This window comes from Microtus pennsylvanicus, chromosome 19 (genome assembly GCF_037038515.1).
Source record: "Microtus pennsylvanicus isolate mMicPen1 chromosome 19, mMicPen1.hap1, whole genome shotgun sequence".
Taxonomy (NCBI): Eukaryota; Metazoa; Chordata; class Mammalia; order Rodentia; family Cricetidae; genus Microtus; species Microtus pennsylvanicus.
Genome location: NC_134597.1, coordinates 742442 through 768099, shown reverse-complemented (window position 1 = coordinate 768099; position 25658 = coordinate 742442). Strand labels below are relative to the sequence as shown.

Here is a 25658-nt window from a genome sequence, read left to right as displayed (position 1 = left end):
ATACAGACCACACACTTTTAAAGACTTGTTTCCTTTAATGAATATATAAATGGTCTGCCAATTTTATAATTTTACCATTTCACCAGACAATAACTATACCCACTTCTTGCTCTGATTAAACACAACAGAATCAATTTAGCGCTTTAAAAGACTAGTCAATTGTTTATATGAAATCCTCTGAACTGATTTTTGGTATTTTTTAAATACTTTTTCTGATTAATTTGATTGTGTCACTTCTTTTGAATTTCACAATTCAAGGACTAGAAAACTGGGCTTAGAGAAAAAAAAAACACTCACAAACTTAAAATTTGGTAAAAAAAAAAATACTTATGACAGCTGAATGGGGTGGCATATGCCTGAATCTGGGCTATTTAGGAGGCAGAGTCAGGAAGAGCACCAGTTTCAAGTCAGCCTGGATAAGTTAGTAAGAAACTGTCTTTTTTTGTTTGTTTGTTTTTTTCGAGACAGGATTTCTCTGTAGATTTGGTGCCTGTCCTGGAACTAGCTCTTGTAGACCAGGCTGGCCTCGAACTCACAGAGATCTACCTGCCTCTGCCTCCTGAGTGCTGGGATTAAAGGCATGCGCCACCACCGCCCGGTTAGAAACTGTCTTAAAAATGGTTGTGATTGTTATTTTTTGTTGTATGAAGCAAACAGAGTAACCCTGGAGTGTGACACAAGTAGATACCTAGGCTTCTCTTGGCAATGGGGATTTTCAGTGCAATCTTGGTTTGGTGCCTCTTCGGTAGGGAAGTATAGGTGGACGCTCTTTCTTCTAGCCTGTTTTCTAACATTCTTTCCAATATTTCTGAATCAAAATTTCATTTGGACAATTCAAAGAAAAAATGTTAAGTTGCAGTCTATCTATCCCTGGCCAATAGAAATATCATGCATCTCATTGCTAATCTTACACTTCTTTCCTCCTCTTCCCATAGGATCCTTATTCTGTACAAGGATAGTCTTTCCTGGGTCCAACACTAACCTCATCTTGCCAGTGAGGACTCTTACTACCCTCCAGAGTAGAAAATTATCTGTGGGCCAGTTCTAAAATGGTGAGGGACAGTGTTGTGCTGTCCTAACTGAAACACTGCCTCTGGAAGAGGGCAGTTCAGGAAGAAGATGATATTCACAAGTCTCAGGGAACTCCTGAAAGTTAAAAAGATTCACATGGCCCTGCCCCCAAGGTTATATCAGAAGTCACAACTACTGCAGAGAAAAGACACTCCAACCAGCTTAGCTGTTGTCAAGCAGGAACTCCAGGAACACAGCTTTTACGTCATCACAAACTGAGGTCAATTTCCTCATGACACAGATGCCTTTGAGCCCACCATGCTACCAGTAATCCCAAAAAAGCCACCGGATCACTAAGCTAGATTGGGTGGATTTGTTTCTCTGGCCTGCAATAGGTGCCCCGTTTGGGTCCCTGGAAATGTGATACAAGTAATTCTAACTATAAATTCCCCTATAGTAACTCTAACTAAGAAAGTGGAAGAGTTGTATGATTAAAACTTTAAGATGTTGAAGAAAGAAACTGAAGAAAGTATCAGAAGATGGAAAGCTCTCTCTCCCATATTCATGGATTGGTAGGATTAACATAATGAAAATGACCAACCTACCAAAAAAATCTACAAATTCAATGCAACTCCCAACAAAACTCCAACACAATTCTTCATATATCATGATATAACAATTTTTATTCTTCATGTAGAAACACAAAAAATCCAGGGTAGCTACAACAATCCCAAATAATAAAAGGACTGTTGGAGGTTTCACCATCCCCAATCTCAAATTATACTACAGAGCTATAGTAATAAAAAACATCATGATATTAGCACAAAAACAGAAACACTGATCAGTGGAAGCAAACTGAAGACCTAGACATAAATTCACATACCTATGGATACCTGATTGTGACAAAGAAGGCAGAAATACATAACGGGAAAAAAAGACAGCATCTTCAACAAGTGGTACTGGTCAAACTCTATGATTTATAAAGCCAAATGAGTTGCTTAGACAATGGTTTGCATCATACTTCCTGGGAGGGAGTCTAGTTGCATTCAACAGAGAAGACAATGTCAGACCACAGTCACAATACTATCCCATCCAGGTAGTTTGGTGAACCAGTGTGTTTACTGGGGAATCACTTACAGGAACATAGGTGACTCAAAAGTCAGGAAAGCACGGATGATGACTGAAAACGCTGCTGCCCCCAAATTCTATTACACAAGGAACATGCAAACATTCCCTGCCAGTTTCCTGTGGTGGATTCAATGAGAAATGTTCCCTATTTGAGGCGCTGTTTGGGAGGCTGAGCTGATATAGCCTTGATGGAGGAAGATGTCACTGGGGGCAGGCTTTGAGTGCTTAAGGCCTTGTCCTACTCCAGTTCATTTTCTTTGCTTCATGCTAGTTGACAAGATGCAAACTTTGAGCTTGTGGCTCTAGCTGCCATCATGGACACTTCTTTCTCTGGAACCCTAAGCACACACACACACACACACAAAAACCCCCAAAAAACCCCTTCTTCCTTCTCTTGCTTGCTCATGGTGCTTTATCACAGCAATAGAAAATAATTAATATATATCCTCTAAAAATATTTCTCCAAATACTTGCTTTGCATATCAAACCACATACTTAGGCCATATTCTGTTTTAGAATAAAAAAGTATGCTAGACTAATTACATCTGGTAGCATAGCAATCTTCAAGCAACTAGCATGCTAGATTTAAAACAATGACACTGCATTTTCTTTAAACTCCTGTGTCTATTTACGTCCACCCGATCTGAACTACTGCCTGCACAGCTCCATCACTCACCACAGCACCCTGCATTAAGGACTGAATTTCAGGTCTTCAGTACGCCATGCTGCTTCACAAAGCGACTTGACCCTGCCCGTGAGTGTGCTTCTTATTTTCGTCCACAAGAAGAGCACTGACGAGGTTTCAAATGTGCATCAAATTTGTTACTCTTCTCCAGAGATTACTGCCTCCATGCTCCCCTTTCCCCATAGTTCTCACAGAAATAATATCCTCCTACAATATCTGTGACACTTACATTATTGAAAACATAAGTGTTAAGAGCATGGATAGTGTCTAAATTTTATATCTAACACAACCAGTACTTAAATAAGGAAGACTCCATTTAAAATAAACAAATTACTAACTTTTCCTAGCATTTCTACTGAGCATGAGGCAAGTACTTCTAGAATTCCACTGAACATCTCCAACCATTTATCCTGCAAGTACCACACATTCAACATGCCTACATCAAGGGCCGTTCTTTTTCCTAGAAAGCAACATCTTTATCTGAACTTGCTAACTCTGACTAAAGGTATAACGGTCTATCTTATGACACAAATTAAAAATCTCAACTTCTCAATCACTGGTCTCTCCATCCTTTAAGCTAGCCCTACGGTTACCAGCTATTCTGATAGAGATAGGTTTGATAAACACCGTGTCCCTGCATAAATACTGCACTCTATGGCTTATTCTATTAAGAGTTTCAGCAGACAACATGGACTTCAGGGATCTACAATACTGAGGACTAGCCCTTGGGCAATGGGAGATTCCCTTCCATAAGGCCAAAGGTCTCATAGCTCTAGCCTCTCTCCAAGTGACACTTCTGATACAAGCACCTTAGCCTCTAAATAAAAGCCCCGAGGCCAATTTACAGTCTCTTGCCTTCATGAGAGCCCGAAGAACCCTTTCTCCCTTCAATCTCAGCTTCAGCTAGCTCTTCTCACATTTCCTTAACTGTATGCTAGCATATGCCATATAATCTGACAGTTTCTCCTAGTCCCTGCTTTCCCTAAAGGCCGATGCCATGCTTATTATGTGTTTGTTCTGAAGTATAGATTCACCAAGTGAATTCTTACTAGCTCCATTATCTAAAACACATAAGAAGACTCTCACTAAATCTTAACTTACATTACTTTAATAGGAAATAGTTGCTGTCAAATACTTTAGAAAATGGAAATTATTACAAAGAAAATACATTTATTTGTTAAATATGGGAATTACTATTAGGAGAAATGTAAAAAGGAATCCTTCAGAAATTCAAACCTATTTTGTCACTCGATATATGCCTTATGTCACTCAATCCAGGGGTCATCTTATCTGCAAAATGGGATTACTAACATCACTTCATATCCTTTCTACAACGGAGCAGAGATAACGTATTTATAGAAGTTTTAGAATCTGAATCAACTAAGCAGGTGTCCTGGCTCACTTTGTTTGCCAATTCCACACAAGCTAAAGTCATCAGAGACGAATGAATCTCAGTTGAGGAAATGCCTCCATGAGATCCAGCTGTAAGGTATTTTCTTAATTAGTGAACAATGGGGGAGAGCTCAGTTCGTGGTGGGTGGTGCTATCCTGGGCTGGTGATCCTGGGTTCTATAAGAAAGCTGACTGAGCTTTCCTCTTGACTCTAGAGGGGTTCCCAGGGGTCCAGAGAGATGTCCCCAGCTACGTCCTTGGGCAGCTGAGGAGAGAGAGCCTGAAATGGCTCGATCCTATAGCCATGATAATGAATATCTTACATATCACCATAGAACCTTCATCTGGTGATGGATGGAGATAGAGACAGAGACCCACAATGGAGCACTGGACTGAGCTCCCAAGGTCCAAATGAGGAGCAGGAGAGAGAACATGAGCAAGGAAGTCAGGACCGCGAGGGGTGCACCCACCCACTGAGACAGTGGGGCTGATCTATTGGGAGCTCACCAAGGCCAGCTGGACTGGGACTGAAAAAGCATGGGATAAAACTGGACTCTCTGAACATGGCGGACAATGAGGGCTGCTGAGAAGCCAAGGACAATGGCACTGGGTTTTGATCCTATTGCATGTACTGGCTTTGTGGGAGCCTAGCCTGTTTGGATGCTCACCTTCCTAGACCTGGATGGAGGGGAGAGGACCTTGGACTTCCCACAGGGCAGGGAACTCTGACTGCTCTTGGACTGGAGAGGGAGGGAAGAGGAGGGAGGGGAAGGGAAAAGGGAGGCGGGGAGGACGCAGAAATTTTTAATAAAAAAAAAAAAGAAAGCAGACTGAGCAAGCTAGGGAAAACAAGCCAGTAGGCAGCCCCCCTCCATGGCCTCTGCATCAGCTCTTGCCTCCAGGTTCCAGCTCTGCTTGAGTTCCTGTTCTGACTTCCTTCAATGATAAACTACAATGCTGAAGTGTAAGCCAAATAACCCAACCCTTCCTTCCAATTTACTTTTTGGTCATGGTGTTTTGTCATAGCAACAGAAACCCTAACTAAGGCAGAAGGGCTCATTCAGACGGAAGCAGAAAGCATGGGGCCTGCATGGGTCTGCATCAGGACCTCTGGTGTTTCTGTAGAACTCCTAATAGTGGGAACAGATACACCTCTGAATCTTTTGTCTGTTCTTGACACCCCCCCCCCACCTATTAGGTTGTCTTGTCCTGCTTGATATTAGGGCTTTTGCTTTGTATCTTATTTTGTTGTGTTTGTCTCTTGGAGGCCTGGTCCTTTCTGAAGGGAAATGGACAGAAAGTGGATCCAGGGAAAGGAGAGCTGGGGGAAGTGGAGGGAGGGGGTGTGGAGGTCAGAATATATTGTATGAGAGAGGAATCTATTTTCAATAATAAAAAAGTCTCAGTGTTTAAATAAATGTACAGAACTGCATAGTACCAAGAAATTAATATTTTACTGGAAGTTTCAGGGAAATAGGTGTTTTTCTTACTACAGACCATAACGCTCATCTTGTAAGTACAGAAAAAACAAGGTGGCCCACTAAAGAATGAAAAGGGCTTGGTGAGAAGGTTAAATATGACCCTCAATTGCACCTTAGGTTAAAATTTCTTGTTACGATCAAGGATCTGCCTGTGATTCTGCCCTGTATAAACTCATCTCCAAAAGGATCTACGTGAGAGAGGCCACGCTGAACATGGGGCCTGGCATTAGCAAGTCTGAAAATCTCTCTTAAATAAAGATTATTTAAGAAATAATATGACATTATCTTTTGAATGCCCATAGGAAATATGTAGTGCAGATATGCAAAGTTCCACTTACGTTCCTCTGGCTTCATTTCAGTAATTTTTTGTAGCCAATTTTTCCATGTTTGGCAGTCACAAGGCTCATGTGCTTCACCAAGGCACTCCCTAAAAAACAAAACAGGAAAGTCATTGAAAAATAGTCCTCATCACTATCTGGAATCAAATATGTGAATGGCAAATATTAATCCAATTTTAAAATTGAAAAAACTAACGCACAAATGAGATACGACACATTTCAAAGCTGGACGACTTCAGTGCAGTCTCTGAACACAGCATGGTTACACACTTTAAAGTACAACTTAGTTTTGCAGCTGTAGGAGCCACAACACAGCTATTAATCACCTTTAATTACTGTTACTCAGGTATGATCTTTGCCAGCAGCACTGCCATTAGACTCATTCGAGCAGGCCCAGAGACCTGGCAACGACATCACGAACACTCCTCCTTCATTGTGGAGTCTGAGGAGCTCTGTGTAAGGAATTCTTCTAGTTTCATCTACCTGTGTCCACTCACTGCAGACCCCGCCCCCCAGCGCTGGGGTTACAGACATCTGCTTTTATGTCGGGGTTAGGGATCCAAACTCAGGTCCTTATGTTTGCACAGCAAGTACTTAACCCACACAGCCATTTCCCCAGCACTGGAAAATCGTATTTGAACAGTTACGTTTACCTCCAAAATCTCTGGTAACTGCCAGTGCAAGCAACCAAAAGTTACTTTTACAAGGATTTTTGAAATTAGATATAACTGAAAATATCAATCATTCATTTGTAACTCAATTACACATTCATTCTATGAATATATAGAGTTCAAATATTAAAAAAAAGTCTAAACCCTTTATCACTCATTTTGTTTCAACATGGTATAATACAGTGTTCTAGAAAGTGTCATTAGGGAAAGAAACTCCAAAGGCTGGACATATTAACACCACTGTTACTACCTTCTTAAATAAAAATCTTATTTGTAAAGGTTAAGTTTATTAAGACATACCAGTTGAGCCGGGCTGTGGTGGCGCACGCCTTTAATCCCAGCACGAGGGAGGCAGAGGCAGGCGGATCTCTGTGAGTTCGAGACCAGCCTGGTCTACAGAGCTAGTGCCAGGACAGGCTCCAAAGCCACAGAGAAACCCTGTCTCGAAAATCCAAAAAAAAAAAAAAAAAAAAAAAAAAGACATACCGGTTGGCTTAGATAATGCCTTAAAAACTAAGAGGTAATATTTCACCATACTTAAAATATACTGATAATGATTTTACTTCATACTCATTAGCATAATTATTATTGAAAACTAGAAATAACAAGTGTTGGTGAGGATTTAAAAAACTGGAGCTCTTGAGCACTACTGATACAAATGCTAATGATGCAGCTGTCTGGGCAACAGCTTAGTGGTTTTCTACCACGTGAAACAGAACTACTGTCTAACTCAGAAATCTCATGCTCAGGTATTGTATTATGATGTGTTTCTTTGCTGTGACAAAGTAACAGCATCTTAGGGAGAGGCAGGTTTACTCTGAGTTTAAGTAGGGAGAAGGCATGGGGTTTGGGTCCCACCTGTGACACAGCCAGCAACCCACTTCCTCAGGCTTAGGCCCCATGTCTCAGAGGCTCCATAAGGCCCCAAAACAGTGAATCAGCTTGGGACCAAGGGCTCAAACACGTGAACTTCATTTTGCTAAAGGAAATAAGTAAAATACGAAAGGATAAAAACTGCATGATTTCACTACTATTAAAAGTAGAGTAGGCTAATTTATAGACAAAGAAGACAAAACAATGATTTTGTCAATGGTTGTTGGGGAAAGAAAGAGAAGTGCTTTTTCATAGTCACAGGTGGGAGTCACACTTTGATGGGGGACTTCAGCCAATCACAGACTGCTTAAGGTGTGTTCCCCTGGGGCCATGCAAAAGCAATAAAAACATCCACACTCTCTTTTGGTTCCCTGTGCTCCTGGTGTTCCTGGGATCTTTGGTTGTGTAAGTTTTCCCTTTTTCCTCAATTATTAGAAACTAAATCTTTTATATTGAGCTGGTCTGGTTATTTATCAATCGACCACACCCCTTCAACACTTAATAGCAACTTAAAAGCTACTCAAAACCGCTAGGTTGTTTAAAAACACTAGTGCACGTGCTTTATGCTGTGAAGTGCAGACTCAGATCTGTGATAACTGCAAACTTTCATTACGCACCTGGACTAGCATGCAGAAGTAAGGAGTACATGCTACAGCCAGAGAGAAGCAGTGCTCCTATCTGGTGCTTGAGAATTCATGTTGGAATGCGGAAGATACATTTCTTGGCACTCATTATTTTTAAAGCCTACTTGTTAATTATATTTCAAGAAAGCAGAAAACAAAATCCTAGGATGCAAAAAAGTTATACATCTTCAGCAACTATAAGAAATGAGTGAAATCAATAAATATAAATTAGTTCCATTAAGTTTTTTTTACCCACCCCTGGAGATTATATAGCACAGTCACTATTTTTTCCTAGAAGAATCAATAATAGTATATTGGTCCTGCTGTAAAAATATATTTTGAGAGGAAAAAGAAAATTATGGAGGAAAAACCCAATGCTGTAAAACAGAATCTAAAAAGCCAATCAACACTTCTTCAAAAGGCCGTAACTGCTTATCGGTGTGCATGGCTCTCTATAACTGTGTGGCATTAGATAGCAACAGAAGGCCTTCCTTCCCAGAGTCTCGCAGGACACAGGTTTCCTGTTGCTGCAGGTGCTCAGTGATGACAGTCTGACAGTTCCCATGGACACCGAGAGTGGGTGTAAAGGAGACACTTCTAAGAAGCTTCAGGAAGGACTGCGGAGTAGAAAGTGAACCATGGCTGCTATTTAATGCTATTCTTGAGCACTAACTCATCTGTGAAAAGAGGTTTGGACTCCAGAGTATTACAATAAAGGATACTAGATAGAGTAGCTGGTTGATAATCTAGGTTGAGAAGTAGTCCTGCTGATATCACGAATCTAAATTCTTTGATTTTTCTGTACTTCTGAGATGTGGTTTTGCTGTGTAAGTGGCTGACTTTAAACCTGTTACCCTTCTGTCTCAGACTCCTAAGTTTACAAGGATGCAATGTTATACCTCACTCCTAAAAGAAGATTTAATTGGTGAATGCTATCTGTTGCCTATTGAAATTGTATCTCAGGATGTCCATAGAACATGGTATGGAGGAGGACCTTGGCTAGAATTATTAATGGAATTGATCTACCAGGGTTATGAAGGAAAATGTGGGTGCCCACAGTCTTCATCCCTGGAGGCTAACCTAACATCAACAAAACAAGGCCCTTTCTTGAAGATGTGTCAATGAGCACCACTGTTGGTAGGAATACAAACTGGGTGAGAAAGAAAAAACCTTCTACTCCTTTAAAGTTTAATTACTTGATTAAAAAAAATTCTATCAAGATCTAAGAAATTTCATTTATGTGTAATTATAGAACCTTAGTAATCACAAATAGCGAGTGATTTAATTAAGAATCATCACTTTGATAGTTATTTGCTTTAGTTACAGTTCTAAGTCTTGAAGGCAACCTCTGGTCACTGGGTGTCTTCCTCTATTATCTGTCTGCCCATACACCCACTCACCCACCCATTTTTTTTTGAGGCAGGATCTCTTACTGAAGCAAGACTAGCTGGTTAGCAAGTCCCAGAATCCTCCTTTGTTGGCTTGCCTAGTGCTGGTTTACAGGTGCACACCACCTCTTTTGGCTTTTTATTTGGGGTTGGGTATCTGAACACAGGTTCTCATGCTTATGAAGCAAACAAACATTTCCCCACTCAGCCATCTCTCTAGCCGCTGAACTTAAATTCCTAACAACTCTTTCCTAGGGGTCACCAAAGGCCATCAGAAAACACATTATTTCTGATGGTCTTAGGAACTGAGACACTGCTCTTTTATCTGTCTCCAGGCAGGTCCGCCCACATGGAGATAAGCTCTCACAGGAGTACTTGAAATTGTATTAAAGGGTTGTGCATTAGGAAGGTTGAGAACCACTTTAACAGTGGCTGCTTGTTGATCACTGAACCACACTGTGAGGCAGAGTTAAGGCTCAAATGCAGACTCTTAAGATATCAATATGAACTTTACTGGAATATTTTAGCAATGACTGAGATTTGCTGAATAAAGAACACCACATCATTATTTCCAGATTGTAAAGACCTGGGAAATGCTACTAGTCACCAGGGCACTTTCACAGTCAGATACTGTTAATCAGGAAAAGCCATTCTTTCCATGTGTGGAGCTACTAACTCAGGGGATGGATTGTAATTAAATTAAAAACTTTATTTTAATCGGAGGATGTTTAAAGAGTCTCTCTGACTATGATGTCTCCAGCGAGAAAGATGAGCCCTAACTGTTCTTTACTGTAATTAGCATTCACGGTCCCAGGTGTGATAGCATGTGTCCGCAATTTCAGTAAACAAATCTCCACTGTTATACAATGTCAATTCCACCACGTCATTATTTAGAGTATCTTTCCAGTGACACTTCTCTTTGTTTTGTTGGCACTGTGGGTGGAACCTGGAACCTCCTGCATAGTAGTTAAGTGACCTACCACTCAGCTACATCTTCCAGCCCTTTCCAGTAAACTTGAGGAAATTATTCTAAGGTAGGTTTAATTGTCTACTGACTCACAGGAGAACCTTCCAAGTGAGTTCCCAGATACAAGCGCAAAAACCTGTATTTGAGTTAAGGCCATTCTAGAGCAAGACAAGATGATTAGTATACCATGTTAAATCTTAGCTCTGGATTTGATAGATATGGATGCTGGTGGCCAAGAAATATTTCTGACAAAGAATCTTTAAATGTTTCGTCTAAGGCAAGACAGACTCTGTGCTAATTCAGAGGGCAGAGAAGTTACTCACTAGTATATGCAAGCTATAAATGGAAAACAGGGGGACCAGTCACTGGTTAAAGTCATTGCCTTCCAGTTTGTGGATACCACCTAGCGGTGACTGATTTCACTTCAAATAACAAAAACTATTTAAATAGGTTAAGGGAGAGAGCATTCTAGATTCAAACATTTTGTGGTCTTTGTTCTTTGGTCATCATTGGAAAACTTTCTGAGGTTCAATAGGTAAAGTGCTTGCTGCAAAAGCATGAGGAACTGAACTCATGCTGTGGAATAATCCTTCCGTACTCTGTGAATACACATTACTCTCATTGGCTGGTAATAAAGCTGACTTGGCCTATAGTGAGGTGGGAAAGATAAACTGAAAATACAGAGAGGAAGCAGGGCAGAGTCAGAGAGAGAGAGAGAGAGGAGCCAGCTGCAGGGAAGCAAGATGCTAGAGGACAGATAAAGCCATGTGGCAAAATACAGATTAATACAAATGGGTTAATTTACATTGTAAGAATTAGTTAGTAATAAGTCTGAGCTTTGGCTGAGCATTTTGTAATTAATATAAGCTTCTGTGTGTTTATTTGGGGGCTGGGTGGTTGGGACAAAAAGATAGCTCTGCCTCTGTTTACAAATTCAGATCCCTAGTACCCATGTAAAAGCCAGGTGAGGAGATGCACAACTGTAATAGCAATGCTGGAAAATGGAGACAGGAGGATTATGGGTTTGCAGTCTAAACAAGTGAGCTCCTGGTTCAGTGAGAGATACTGTCTCAAAACTCATCATAGTGGACAGGACAGATGGTTTGGTGGATAAGAGTGCTTACTGTTCTTTAGTGGACCTGGGTACAATTCCCAGCAGCCACATTAGGAGGGACCTGATTGCATTCTTCTGAACTCCCCAGAAACGGTATACATGTAGTGCACATACACATATACATAAAATAAGAATAAACGCATGTTTTAAAAAAAGGTAGAGAGCAACAGAAAAAATTGTCGGCAAGCTCTGTACACACAGAGACGGGTACAAGTGAATAAATGTACATACAGAAGATGGTTTAATAACTGTTGGGGAAAAAGAAAGGGGCAAAGCCAGTCACAGTCTTTACTTTGTAAAGTTCTCTCTTGTACAATTTCCTTTCACAAGAGATTTTGTTTCTTGGTGGAATAAGATAATAGCATCAGATGTGGTCATTTTGACTCAGAATTTCTGATTGCAAGTTCAAAACATTTATCCCATATTACCAAGAAACAAAGAATGAAAAAAAAAGGACTGTATATTAATGCTCACAGTGGTGGGACAGGCAGTATAGAAAGTTCAGAAAACTTTGTAGCAATCATATAGTTGAATGAGTATCAAAATTGAAAGGCAGCTAGATTAAACTAAATAACTTAAAATTTGAGTTTGTTCTACATAAAATCTAATCTCATTTCATTTAAGTCAATTCCCCTCAGACCTATGTACAGAAAATGTTTCAATGTATGAAGTTCTCTGTTGTCCTTCTGCATAAGCGAGAGAACAAATGACTACCAAATGCGATCAAAGTCAGTGTATAGTCTTTCACAGATCCCAGACGGGAACAGAATTCACACCAGAGCCTGAGGTCCTGGACAACCATCTCCAGTGGATCTTGATTAGTCAACAGAAAGAGTAAACTGGTACATTTCTCCAAAGGTGGGCAAATTTACCATTACAGCTATGTATGTGTGCATGCACGTACATGCGTACAGGCGTGTGTGTGTGTGTGTGGTTTTAAAGTATGACCTACCCTCAAAAAATAGAGTCTATTTGTTCTAGATCAGAACAAGTTCATTCCATGGAGCATAAAGAGAAGGCAGGACAGAAGGAAGTAATGTTCCACCTACATGGCACAATGAGAAATCTAGTAGAATCAAGACCATGGAAATCACAAAACTTTGGGTAGATCTAGTCAGAGGTTCTTTTTATCCTTCAAAACTTTATCTTTAGAATCTTTTATCTCTCTGAAAATGTTATATTTAAATGTTTTCTAGGCACTTGCTTTCTTTCTTTGTAGTGTTTCCACTTTAAAACCTAGCATCTTAGAACCAGGATTCCTCAATTGAAGCAAAGCACTCGTAAAATGATTTATATGATAAGTTTTCTGAATTTTCCCAGGAATGGTATACAAATGGTATCATTCTAGAAGCATAGGGAGGATACGATGGGTGCCTTTGTGGACAAGAGCTTGGTTTTTTTTAAGAGATAGCATAGTGACTTAAAAGAAAAAAATAAAAATCTTTTTTATTATTTAACACCCATAGTTCTCAGTACAGTTGGTTGATACCCATCTAAATTCCATTTTTCTGTGGAAAATAATGCTCATTTGCATTTATTAAGTTATTTTTCTTGCTAAAGTTCCATTTATCTTTAGTATTAGTGAGGTAGAGTCAGTAACATGGTAAATAATAAAAAATTGTAAAAGTGTAGAGACTGGCAATTCTTCTTTTAAATGTTTAGAAAAATAACCTTTAATACATGTGAACAGAACTTATTGCTAAGAATTTTGTTGGTATGTTAATTTGTTCAGTCTGATTTAGCCAGAAAAGTAGTAAATGGAAGAAAAGTAGGAAAGTAGAAAAATGGTATTGTTTTCTTAATTACTATACCCAAACTCTAGTAAGCAAACTATTTCTGTAAAAGATGAAACAGTAACCATTTTAAGTAACTGTATACCAATGGCAAGAACTCAATTCTGCTGTTACAACTGCAAAACAGACACAGATAATACATAAATAAACTTGCATGGAAGGGCACAATTGTGTTCCAATAAAATTTTATTTTTAAAACTAGGTATACATAGTAATTAGATGGCCTCTGACCTCCAACATGGTATTTTTATAGAAAAGCAGGAAACAGACAAGATAATATAGGGATAGCTCCATTACTGTGCCGTTTTACGATTGCCAGTGCTATGACTAGACTCTGACTTGAAAACCGGAGTTTTAATCTTAAAATGTCAAGGGTATTTAAGTTCAGTAGGTGAAGGTGCTTGCTACCAAGTCTGACAACCTGAACTTGATCCCTGGAACTCAGATGGTGCAAGGAAAGAATTGTCCTTTGACTTCATATGTTCACTAGGACACTCATGTATCCATACACATACATAATACATACTCACTAGTAAATAAATTTTAAAATGTGATTAATTCTGGAAATAGACAAAAGGCAGAATTCTTATTTGGATCATCTAACTAAATAAAATTATTAATTGAATCTACCTGGAATAAATGAGAATGCTAATTACTAATAAAACTGAACAAGTGTGCAGAGTTACATAGTTACATAGTCTTTGCAATATTAATTGAGTTCAACCTTACTCAGTACTTAGGAGGCATTAGAATATTATGTTTAGAATATTATTTTTAGATGTGTTATATTTGTTTATGTTGTCGAATACTTGCTTAATGATGCAAAGATGTCCTGCATTCTTTTATGTAAATTTGTTTAACTCTGGGAAGCTGTGTTACTTTGCCTGTCTAAAACACCTGATTGGTCTAATAAAGAGGTGAATGGCCAATAGCAAGGCAAGAAGAGAAAGGATAGGTGGGGCTGGCAGGCTAAGAAAAATAAATAGGAGGAGAAATCTGGGAGAAAGACAAGGAGCAGGAAAAGGAGGAGGACTCCAGGGGCCAGGACCAAGCTACACAGCAAGCCAGGGAGTAAGAAATAAAGAAGGTAATAAATAGAGAAATGTAAAAGCTCAGAGGCAAAAGGTAGATGGAATAATTTAAATTAAGAAAAGATGGCTAGAAATAAGCCAAGATAAGGCAGGGCATTCATAAGAGAGTCTCTGTGTGTGATTACTTGGGAACTGGGTGATAGGCCCACAAAAGAGCCAAAAAAAGAGTAGAAAGTAAAAACAACCAACATCACTAGAAGCTAAGTAAAAGAGAAGCTATGTGTTGTCATAAGGTTTTTTCTTTCTTTTGTTTGGGTGTTTATTTTGCTGGTGTTGGTTTTGGTTTTACTAGACAGGGTTTCTCTGTGGATCTTTGGCTGTCACTTTTTCAGACTATGCTGGCCTCCAACTCACACAGATTCACCTGCCTCTGACTCCCGATGCTGGGATTAAAGTATGCGCCACCATGCCCGGCTAGTCTTGAATTCTTAACTAAAATCATGCTTTACAGTTACCTGAGAATTCATTTTGGGGGAGCCTCTCTAAAAAACATGCATGTTTTAAGTCCAGGATGGAAATCTGAAAAAGATTGCAAACCCTAAACACCCCTGGCTTAGAATGGCTGCCAAAGGCTTATAGTTTAATGAAGACATGAAGCTTTGAAAATTTCCTAATCTAGGACCACCACTTTTGTTGTTATGGGTGAAGTAATGGGCTCTGGAATCAACAGGGGTCTCCACTTCCATTTCTGTCATTTCCTAGCTGTACAACATTAAGAAATGTCTCCATGGCTGAGCTTCCTTACGTGGATAAAACAGTATTTAATTCAGAGCATTGGGAGAATGATTCAACTCAAATATATAATCACACTTAAAAGAGTTGGCATGGTGCAGATATCAAGCCCACGATAGTTATGAACTGTTTATTACACATTCCTAAATTACTAACAATAGTATCAAGTATACGGCAACTTAAATACCAGATTCAAAGTTCCAAATCTTTACAAACTGTGAGCACAGGGTGCAGTGTGGTGGCTCTGGCTTGTCTCATACTAACCAGCAGAAGAGGTGTCCTTTCCCGCAGTCCACAGCAGGGGCTCTTAGCAAGGGGAAGCTGAGTGTGTCAGACCCAGAGGGATTTGAGCCCTGCTTTGTCAGTCTGACTGCTCTTTCACAGCCTGCAGTTGGACACCATTTAATGGCAGGATTATTTTCAACAAAGGCCTGTTTAAAAACCATAATAATTAGAAAAACAAAAGAAACTATTTCAGCTGCAAATTCTAAAACAGAATGTATCTCCACAGTGATTAAAAGCAAACAAAAGAATGAAATCAAACACAGGAGTTTAGTTTTAAAAAATACTAAAACCAGAACTAGAAATACTTCAAAAGCAAAAATATGGCATTTACCTTAGTAATAGAATGGTTTTTAAAAACGGTTTTCCCTTAATCTAAAAGGTAGGTAAATGATAACAAAGTAAAAATGCAATTATCTGCGAAAAGGTGTCTAACATAAGAATGATTTGGTTCATATTAAGCTACTTTTTGATTAAATGTAAACAGAAACTTGTGTATAATTAGTTATATTTTAATACTAAATTTCTAAATGTCATTTTGATAAATACATAAAAATCAGTATTATAATACTTTCTACATTAAAGAGGTAGGGCCTAATGTTTTTAAGATTACATAATAGTATTTAGAGTAAGAAAAATCATACAAAGTAATTAAAATAAAAGTTTTAAGTTATATACACAAAAAAAGAATAATTTTCATGTTTAATTCTTAAATGAAAAAAGAATAGGAAAAAAGCAAAAATTTTAATTTATGTATTAAACTGTTATTTGGAATAAAAATTATTTTCAAGTTTAAATCTTTTAAAAAATATTCCTCTCAGGAGTATAAACTATTGTTTGGGAAGAGTAGCTACAAATGAATGCTATTTTCAACAATTAGTTATAAAAAAGGAACAAGAAAATTAGTAAAGAATATCAATAGCTTTTTTGTGGGGTGTTAACTTTCATTATTCCTTTTATACTTATAAAATGCTGCTTTGGTTAAAAGTTTTAATAATATTACCATTCACATATGCATTTTTTCTGGAAAATAGCACTATTTTGCTTATAAAAATAAAACACAGGCTTAATAAGTTGGTACCATACCTTAATATCAAACTGTAGGTAGCGTTTGTCCATCTCCTTAGAAACTACGCTTTCTATAATATCTACAGGCACAAGTTGAAAGCATTCATATGCAGGGCAGAAAATGTTATGGGCTTCACCTTCTTGAATTTTCAGATTTAAAAACCTGTTAAAATATTAATTGACAGAAAAAAGGGAGAGGATGTAAGTTATTTGTATGTCCTAAGACTTTCGTTTTGATCAGTTTTCTATGAGAGTGTTGTTAAAATAACACCAAGAGCATGCACCAAAACCTGTGTTTCTTCTCCAGTCCTCATTCTCTTTATATATATATAAAACTTTATATATATAACTTTGTACTTTCAAAAACCTAAAACATTTTTCACATAAAAAAACTCAGACCCGAGTGATCTAGAAAGGTTATATTAAATACTCAATATTCTTTCCCTTTAAATAAATGGGAAATTAACAAGAGATAAATCAAGTATTTTGTAGGAGCAATAGAATATACAGCATACTTCTTAAAAGAAAAACTTTTTTCTTTATATTTCTTTAGATGAGTATTAAAATGAGTTCTGTGTTATTTTCTCTGCACACCAATGAGGTAGTAAGAAAAACTCATATTGCAAAATAGTTGAATCAACTCAGAAAAAGTTTTGAGCTAGAAAAATTTTAGTCTTTAGCAATTTATTTTAATGATAAAAGCCTTATTTTTGCCATATTTTAATGAGCATACTAATATGTACTTTTCAGAACTGCTAACACAGATTAGATAGTAAAATATAAGCAAAAAGAATCTGTATGTTTTAGAAGGTGTTATAACTATTATTTAATATGTATATACAAGTAAGAAACACACTTATTATGTCTGGATTTTAATGGAATTAATTTTTTTTTCAGACACGCTCTTATGTACCCTAGGATATAACTGAGAATGTGCTCTTGCCTCTACGTCATATGTGCTGTTGAGACTACAAACATGTGCCAGCAGGCCAGGTTTATATTATACTAAGGTTGAAACTCACATGTTAACGAAGCATTCTACCAACCTGGATACATTCCTAGCTGTGGATTATACTATATTTAACAACTCTAGAGAAAACAAAATGAGAATAGGCAAGTATATTATGACTGTCTGGCTCTTAGGATCAACAATTTTTGATTTTTCTATTATCTTCTTCCATAGTACTATCTATTAATTTCACTGCACTTTAGGAAGAAACAATCAAGGAAGACTTAGAAAGACTGCATTATCCATGAGGCTTAAGCCTTACTATTTGTAAGAATGTATCTGTGAGGGTGTCTTTTAGTCCTTGGCGCAGATCTGCAAAGCATCTGGCCGTAATGACAATGAAGAGATGGGGAAAGTAAAGTAGATGGGAAGTTCTAAGCTCACACTATTCTTCATTAAAACCAAGTTTTATTTTTCTATGTGTTGCTGACAGAATGTTTGATTTGTGTGTGGTGGTGGGGGACACATATTACATACAGTGTGTACATAGAGACTAGAAAACAACATGCAGAAGTCATTCCTCTCCTTCCAGAATGTGGGTTTGGGGAATTAAACTCAGGCCATCAGGCTTAGAGTCCAATGTCATTACTTGCTAAGCTGTCGTCTCTCTGGCTAGACTCCTATTAAATTTTAAAGATTTTTTTTGACGCCAACCACCCAATTTGTTTTACTGGTGTCTGATTTGACAAGAGCTGTCCTGGGTCAGATGGAGAATGCTAGATAGCCATACAGTAGCAATGAAAACGGTAACAAAGAATTAAATCTTACTAAAACCTTTTTCTGAGTAGTCTTTGATAAGAATGGGAATTAATTTCTATGATACTAGTTATGTGAGGAAGGTCAGTAAAGGTAAAAAAATTAAAGTAATTCCCAGGCAAGGTCAATTTTCACATAAAAACCAAGTTCAACAATGACAAGATATAAAACCCAGGTAACACTTCCTCAAAACAGTACAGTTAATACTTCAAAACTGCATACATGGAAAAGATTTTCTGCTCTAGAATTGACTCAAAGATTGATTTAGTCTGTGAGTTTTGACTCTGTAGATTAGCTTATTTGTGCCAGCTATACTGACTTGATCCTACTGAACTAAAAAGTCTGCTCTACGTTTACATCTAAAACAAAACCAGGTGCACTTATTTATTTTGACGCTTTGAAAAATGGTTTGTTTCCTCCAAATTAAGTCTTGCAGAACACCTCAAAGGAGCACAAATGAAACCAGTGTACTGATCAGGAGGCTTTCTATCTATTTGTGGGTGGGGGAAGGGACGCGGATGAGAGAGAGGCAGAAAGGTGCAGGAGAGAGTCCAGGAAATGCACATATGTACACAAGTGTAGGAGTGTGTGTACATGTGTCTGTGTGTGTGTGTAGGCCAGATGACCTCCATTGTTATCCTAAAAACCCTATTATCCACCTTCTTTGAGATGGTCTCCCAAAGTCATGGAATTAGAGGAATTTTTAAAAACGAGGCTCGATAGGCTGGCCAAGGAGCCCCACCCCGGGTTCAGACTTCTCTACCTCCCTAGCACTGGGGCTGTAAGTGTATGCTACTATGCCTGACCTTCCTGTGTGTTCCTGGGATTGAACTTGGTTTCCTATGCCTGGGCAACCACTTTACTCACTAAGCTCTCTCTCTAATCCAATGAGTAAATTTGAGGAGCTAACAGGGATATTCATTATCTTGATTATGGTGATTGTTTAATAGTATACATGTATGTCTTGTTTTATGAACTATTTAGTTTAAATGTACAGACTGATATATGTCAACTGCACCACAGCAAAATTGTAAAACAAAAAATACAAAAAACAAAAAACAAAACAAAACAAAACAAAAAAACCAGACAGGAAACCTGCCAGGCCTTTGCTTTCTCACTCATGTAATGCTCCCCAGAGGCCTATACTGGTACCCAATGTTCCATGAAAAAGTATGAAAAAAGTATTCTTAGATACTTATGACATATTTTGCTTCAATCATCAACTAAAGTTTTGTGAGTCTCCAGAGACAGTAAGACACTGTACTGCATCTGTTTTAGAAGCACTTTCAAAAAGTGCAGCTATAAAGTTAACAGATAATGAGAATGCATAAATCTAAGGTAATAATGAGGAAATGAGAGAAAAATACAAGAAGCAAAATAAAACTTCCAGTATAATATACACCCAATCTCTAGCATAGGCTTTTGAGTTCAGAATAACAAAAAAAGAATTTAAAATATCTGCATTCTTACGGATTTTCAAGGCTATCTACTTGCTTTAAAAAATTCAGAGACCACAATGCTTGGGATTGAAGATGGAAACTGATTCTTGATATTTATATTAGATCTGAAATTTATATTATATGTAATATAAATAAAAATACTAATACAATTGTTTAGATATACTTTTTTTGATGTCAAAGAGGAAAAACAAAAATATTCTTTGTAATAATCCATAGTACATTTCAGTGTAACTCAGAAACCAATATAAATGATCTACACCATTAAACACTGAAAGCAAATAATTTCACTACCAAACCAAAGGTGTTAGCATGTAGTAAGAGATGAATAAGCTGTTCATATACTCACGACTCCCAACATCCTCTGCAAAAATCATGTCCACAAGGCATATCCACTGGATCTTCAAATACAGAAATACTGCACATACAAATGTCACACTGGAGATGCACAAGAAAAGTGACTTAGCAAGGTCATACTCTGAAGAGATGCAGTACATTCATTTTGTTCAATAGTTTAATGACAAAAATTATTGCAGTAATTATAAATCTTAAAAACTAAATGTTTCAAGCTACAAAGTCTGTTAAGAGTACCTAGCTTGGACCGAAGAATAAATATCAAGACTGCCTCTTTTAAAAAAAAAATATTTGCTATAGAATTTAATGTCTTAATACAAACACCAAACTTAGTTTACCTATTAATCAGCACTGTGCATTAGGAAAGGGAAACACAAGAAACAAATCGTTAGCATCCACTCAGGTCAAGATCACACAGGTGCACCACACAACAACCACTTCAGTGTGTGGCTTTCACTCTATGCTTACTGGAAAATGCACAGAAACAGAAACTTTGCACTTTGAACACAGAAATTCAGGATTTTAAGAGTGGCAAATGGGTTGGGGAATGTGGCTCAGTGGTATAGTGCCTGCCCAACAGGGTTGAGCAGCTGGGATCAAGAGTTAGCACCTCCTACCTTCCCCTGCCCCCTCAAATAAATAGCAAAGTAAAGTTTTCATGCAAGGAAGTCTAATACAACTATGTTACCTTTTAACATGACTTATGAGAAACAAAGATAATGTTAAAATGTGAATTATAGAATAGCATTTTACTTTCCCAAATGGTTCCTACCTAAGAGAAAGGGGTGCTTTCACATCTATTCCATATTCTGCATGGCTAAACCATGCAGAATATCTGCTCCACAGCACCCCAGTCACAGGCTGCTTATCTCTCACATGGGCATTTACTAAGGACCAGCTCAGAAGCTCTGCTACAATGAGCACACAATCATACAAATATTCTGTAAATGCTTTTAAAAAACCAGCATTCAGCAAATTCTTTTAAAAATTATGTTTTAGGTTAAACATGCATACTACAAACTAAGTTTTAGTATTTCAAATATGTTGTGTTTAAAATACATTGAATACTTTTAGGTGAAAATACAGGGCATGCCTTTTCATTTTTTTTTAAGTTGATTTTTATTGAACTCTACATTTTTCTCTGCTCTCCTCCCTGTCTCTCCCCTCCCCACTTCAACATTCTCCCATGGTCCCTATGCTCCCAATTTACTCAGGAGATCTTGTCTTTTTCTACTTCCCATACATTTTAGATCTATGTATGTCTCTCTTAGGGTCCTCATTGTTGTCTAGGTTCTCTGGGATTGTGATTTGTGGGCTGGTTTACTTTGCTTTATGTTTAAAAACCACTTATGAATGAGTACATGTGATAATTGTCTTTCTGGGTCTGGGTTACCTCACATCAAAATGATGTTTTCTAGCTCCATCCATTTTCCTGCAAAATTTAAGATGTCGTTATTTTTTTTTTTTTTTCTGCTGAGGGCATGCCTTTTCTAAACTGTTTTGAAGTGAGAAATATTTTGCTTTTTCAACCTATAATTCAGAGATCACAAAAACATTCTGTGGTAGCATGAAAATAACTGAGCTTTCAAAGCAAGGTACGACATTTAGTTACAATAATATAAACAACCACTCCATGGAACAGTATCACATAGTTTCAAAGTTGAAAGACTAAAAGCAAAGCTACGGGAAATACACTAAGCCATACCAAACTGGTATCTAAATCCCCAGGAGACAGACTGATTTCATCTGGAGAGGTGACAGAAGAGCGTGTAGTCCTTGGAGTTCTTGGGGAAGGAAGAGTGTCCCAGGCATTGTACCCACTTGGTGGTGGAGTTGGCATCTGCACACCTGACCGTTGGCAGCAGTTCTCTGGGTTGGACATCCAAGCTTCAAGTAATTTCTCCCTGTCCCAATCTAAAAAATGAAACAGATATCTATCAAAATACAGAATTGAAACCTACTAATCACAGAAACAGGATAAATGAAGATGATATATGTCACCCAAGTTAACAAAATCACAGAATTTATATACAATAGTAACTACAAAGGCATGTCTAGATAGACTGAAGTTAGTAATGTTTTAAAATATAATTTAAACTGCTATTACAAATATCAATATCTAAGAATGTGCTCAGAATTTCCAGTCATTTTTATTGATATTTTAATGGCTCATATCATTTAGAATTTACTATTTTCTTTAGTAGAGATTTAATTTAGCCACTTTCCTCTTTTAATTCATAATTTTGCAACTGTCTTCACAATGGTCTCTAGCTGTAAAATGATCATATAGTGCGAAAGGTCATTTGGGAAAGAAACTGGAAATAGAAGAAACTTCCAAAGGAGACTGAGTTGTAAGTAAGGTTTTAGTGAACTAAGTATAAATATGTATTAGGGGAATTTAACTCTGGCTTAATTTAAAGCAGATAATCTTCTGTAAACAATTATAAAATGGTTAAGAGAAACATGTTACTATAAAAACCAGAGCCATAAAATCCAGTTTTTAAAAAAACAACAAACTAGAATATTCAACTATTTTGCTTGGGGTTGTATATATATACCCTAATTTATTTCTCCCAACAAAGTTTTCAATTATTATTTAGGAGAAAAAACCAGGATGCAGAGACGTTACTTAACTTACCCAAGCTCAGAAAGAGACTTGAAACCTCTTTGAGATTCCAAGAGTGTGTTCTTTCCACTAACACACACTGTCAAGTGTATTACACTCTCAAATGTAAAACAAAACAATATAATTTAGTCATAGCACTTATTCATAAGAGCCAAAGTTAGCCTACAAATTCGATACATGGATGGTTATGTTTATCTTAACACTAACTGCAACGAATAATGGACTCAACCTAGGTTCTAACCAACAGATGAACAAAGAACCCCTGCCCCCCACATCAACCTAGGTACTAATAACAGATGAACAAAGAACCCCACCCCCCACATCAACCTAGGTACTAATAACAGATGAACAAAGAACCCCACCCCCCACATCAACCTAGGTACTAATAACAGATGAACAAAGAACCCCTGCCCCCCACATCAACCTAGGTACTAATAACAGATGAACAAATAAAGAACCCCCATATACACTAACACAACTTTTTAAAAGTTCTACTAGAAACCAAGCAAAATTAAGTCTTTTAATTTAAGGCAATGGCTTTTCTATTCCGCTTCTACTTCCCATTTCTTATGCCCACTACATCAGAAAACAATGTCTACATTTTCCGTCATTTCCTTAGTGTATATAAAATACTACATCAGTTACTATCTCCCCTTTCTTTGCTGTTTCACTCATATGGAAAAGCACTTTAAAAAGTTATCTGCCCTTTTTTAATGCTTTCCAAGCAATCTGATTTAGACTGCAGAGAAAGAAAAAAATTTCAAACGTGTTTTATCAGTAGTGATTCATTATATTATATAATCTCAGACAAAGTTTGGCACACATTCAAGTTAAATGCACGAATATTCTGAACAGGAATATTCAGTCTAGCCGACAAAAAGAACACTGCAAGTCAAGCTAAACTGACATTGGTAAAACTACTTATTGTATTATAATGCCAAACTCTCAATGACGTATTAGGAAAACAAGCATAGGGGGAGAGATGCCCCAAGACCAACTAACTCTATCTTACTCTTGGAATAGGAAAGTGGTTGAGTGTTAGAAAAGGTAACTCATAACCCAGTATGTTCAAAGAGAAAAACAGTATTGGCATTTCTTCTGAAGATTGAAAAAAGTGCAACACATTGAAAAATAATTCTTGACTTTATATAGAAAGCTTAAAAGGAGATTATTAGCAGAGTAAAAAGGCAGCTTGCAAACAGGAGGGAATCTTTAGTAGATACACGTTGCTAAAATTAATCATACTCTACCCACCAACGACCCAGTCAGTACATGGACGAATACACAGTTCTCAAAACAAACACAAACGTCAATACACACTTTTTAAATGTTCGCATTTGGCCACTGGGAGTCCATCTCACTCTCTCCAGAATGACTAAGACGTGGAAGGCTAGGGACCCTTCGTCACTGCTGGCTGGGTCTTAACTGGTACAACCAATATGCAAATCAGCATATAGGTATCTCAAAAACTGGAAAAAAAAATCTGCCACAAACGACACACTTATACCAACACTTCTAGTTACGGAGTCAAAAGATTTTATACCTTATCACAGAGATACTTGCATATCTATGTTTGTTGCTACTCATAAAAGCAAGGAAATGGAATCAGCCTACATGGACATGAACAAAAAGGTGGCACATGCACTGAGATTTAATTAATCTGTAAAGAAAATGAAATGACAAAAACTTCAGGAAAATGAACAAGTCTAGGAATTACTATATCGAGGCAACTCATACTTAGAGAAATACTGCATGCTCTCTCCTTTGTGGGTGTAAATATGGGCATATCATGAAATAGAAAGGGCACAAGATGGAAAAAGACTTTAAGGCGACATGAAGAAGGAAAGGGACTGCTGAGGCTGCAGGCGTGATCGGCGGGAAGACAATGGGACGAATTGGGAATGAAAATGTCAAACTTCTTACTTTGTATGCCACCTAAAAAAACAAAATAAAGAATCTACATACACATGGTCAAATGAGGTTTTAGGTGAAAAGGCAATGAGGCAGAGAAGGGTAGAGTTTTTTAGTAAAGGACAAATTTCCATGCAAAAGTTATAATTTTAATCTATATCCTATAAAAACAAACTAAAATTTTATCATAAAACTGGACCTGGGAAAGTAGCTTAGTGGTAAAGGTCTTGCTGAGCATACATGGTGTCCAAAGACTGATCACTAGCTACAGCTTCAGAAAGAAGCTGTGAAGCACAAAGGAAACAGAGGGAGTCAGGCATGGTGACATGCAATTGTGACGCCCATATTGGGGAGGCTTGGACAGGAAGTTTGTGACACATTTAAGACTAGCCGAGGGTACAGAGCAAAATCTTAACCACAAACCAACTATCTAGGAGATCAGTCAATCAAAGTTGTCAAAATTCCAGATGAAATCTTCGTAACTTTAGGTTAGACACAGACTCTATGAGGCAGAATTGGCAAGAGCAATGATCCATAAAAATAAATAAAATGATGCTTATTAAATAAAGTTTTTGGTAGCAAGAGAAAGATACTTCTTTTAAGCTGGAAAGCAAATCTGGTTCAAACAAGTAAATAATGAATTTAAAGTAACAGGAGAGCTCAGAACATGATGCAGACATCTCAACCAATTAAAACTCATCTTAATTAATGAATTTTATATAGTCCCAAATGATGGTAAATTGGTGTAAAAGTTCCTTCTGTTTGTGTTGCTTTCATAGGATAATGAAGAAAGAAACTGCCTTGGCCTAGTTGATAGGGTGGATCTTAGGTAGGCGGGGAAGACAGAACTGAATTCTGGGAGGAAGAAAGCAGAGTGAGAGAACCGCCATGGAGCCGCCAGAATCAGA

The 25658-nt window shown here is 37.6% G+C and overlaps 1 protein-coding gene across 5 annotated transcripts in view; it reads right to left on the bottom strand.

The window, feature by feature from the left end:
- Positions 1-25658, bottom strand: part of Ankib1 (ankyrin repeat and IBR domain containing 1) — a 102449-nt gene that overhangs the window by 26067 nt on the left and 50724 nt on the right. For all 5 annotated transcript variants that reach the window (XM_075953432.1, XM_075953434.1, XM_075953435.1 and 2 more), the window contains exons 6-10: positions 21919-22127; positions 20209-20297; positions 16656-16800; positions 15552-15718; positions 6036-6124 (exon numbers count right to left, since the gene is read on the bottom strand). In XM_075953432.1, coding sequence (XP_075809547.1) covers positions 6036-6124; positions 15552-15718; positions 16656-16800; positions 20209-20297; positions 21919-22127 — 699 coding nt within the window. The remainder of the gene's footprint in view (positions 1-6035; positions 6125-15551; positions 15719-16655; positions 16801-20208; positions 20298-21918; positions 22128-25658) is intronic.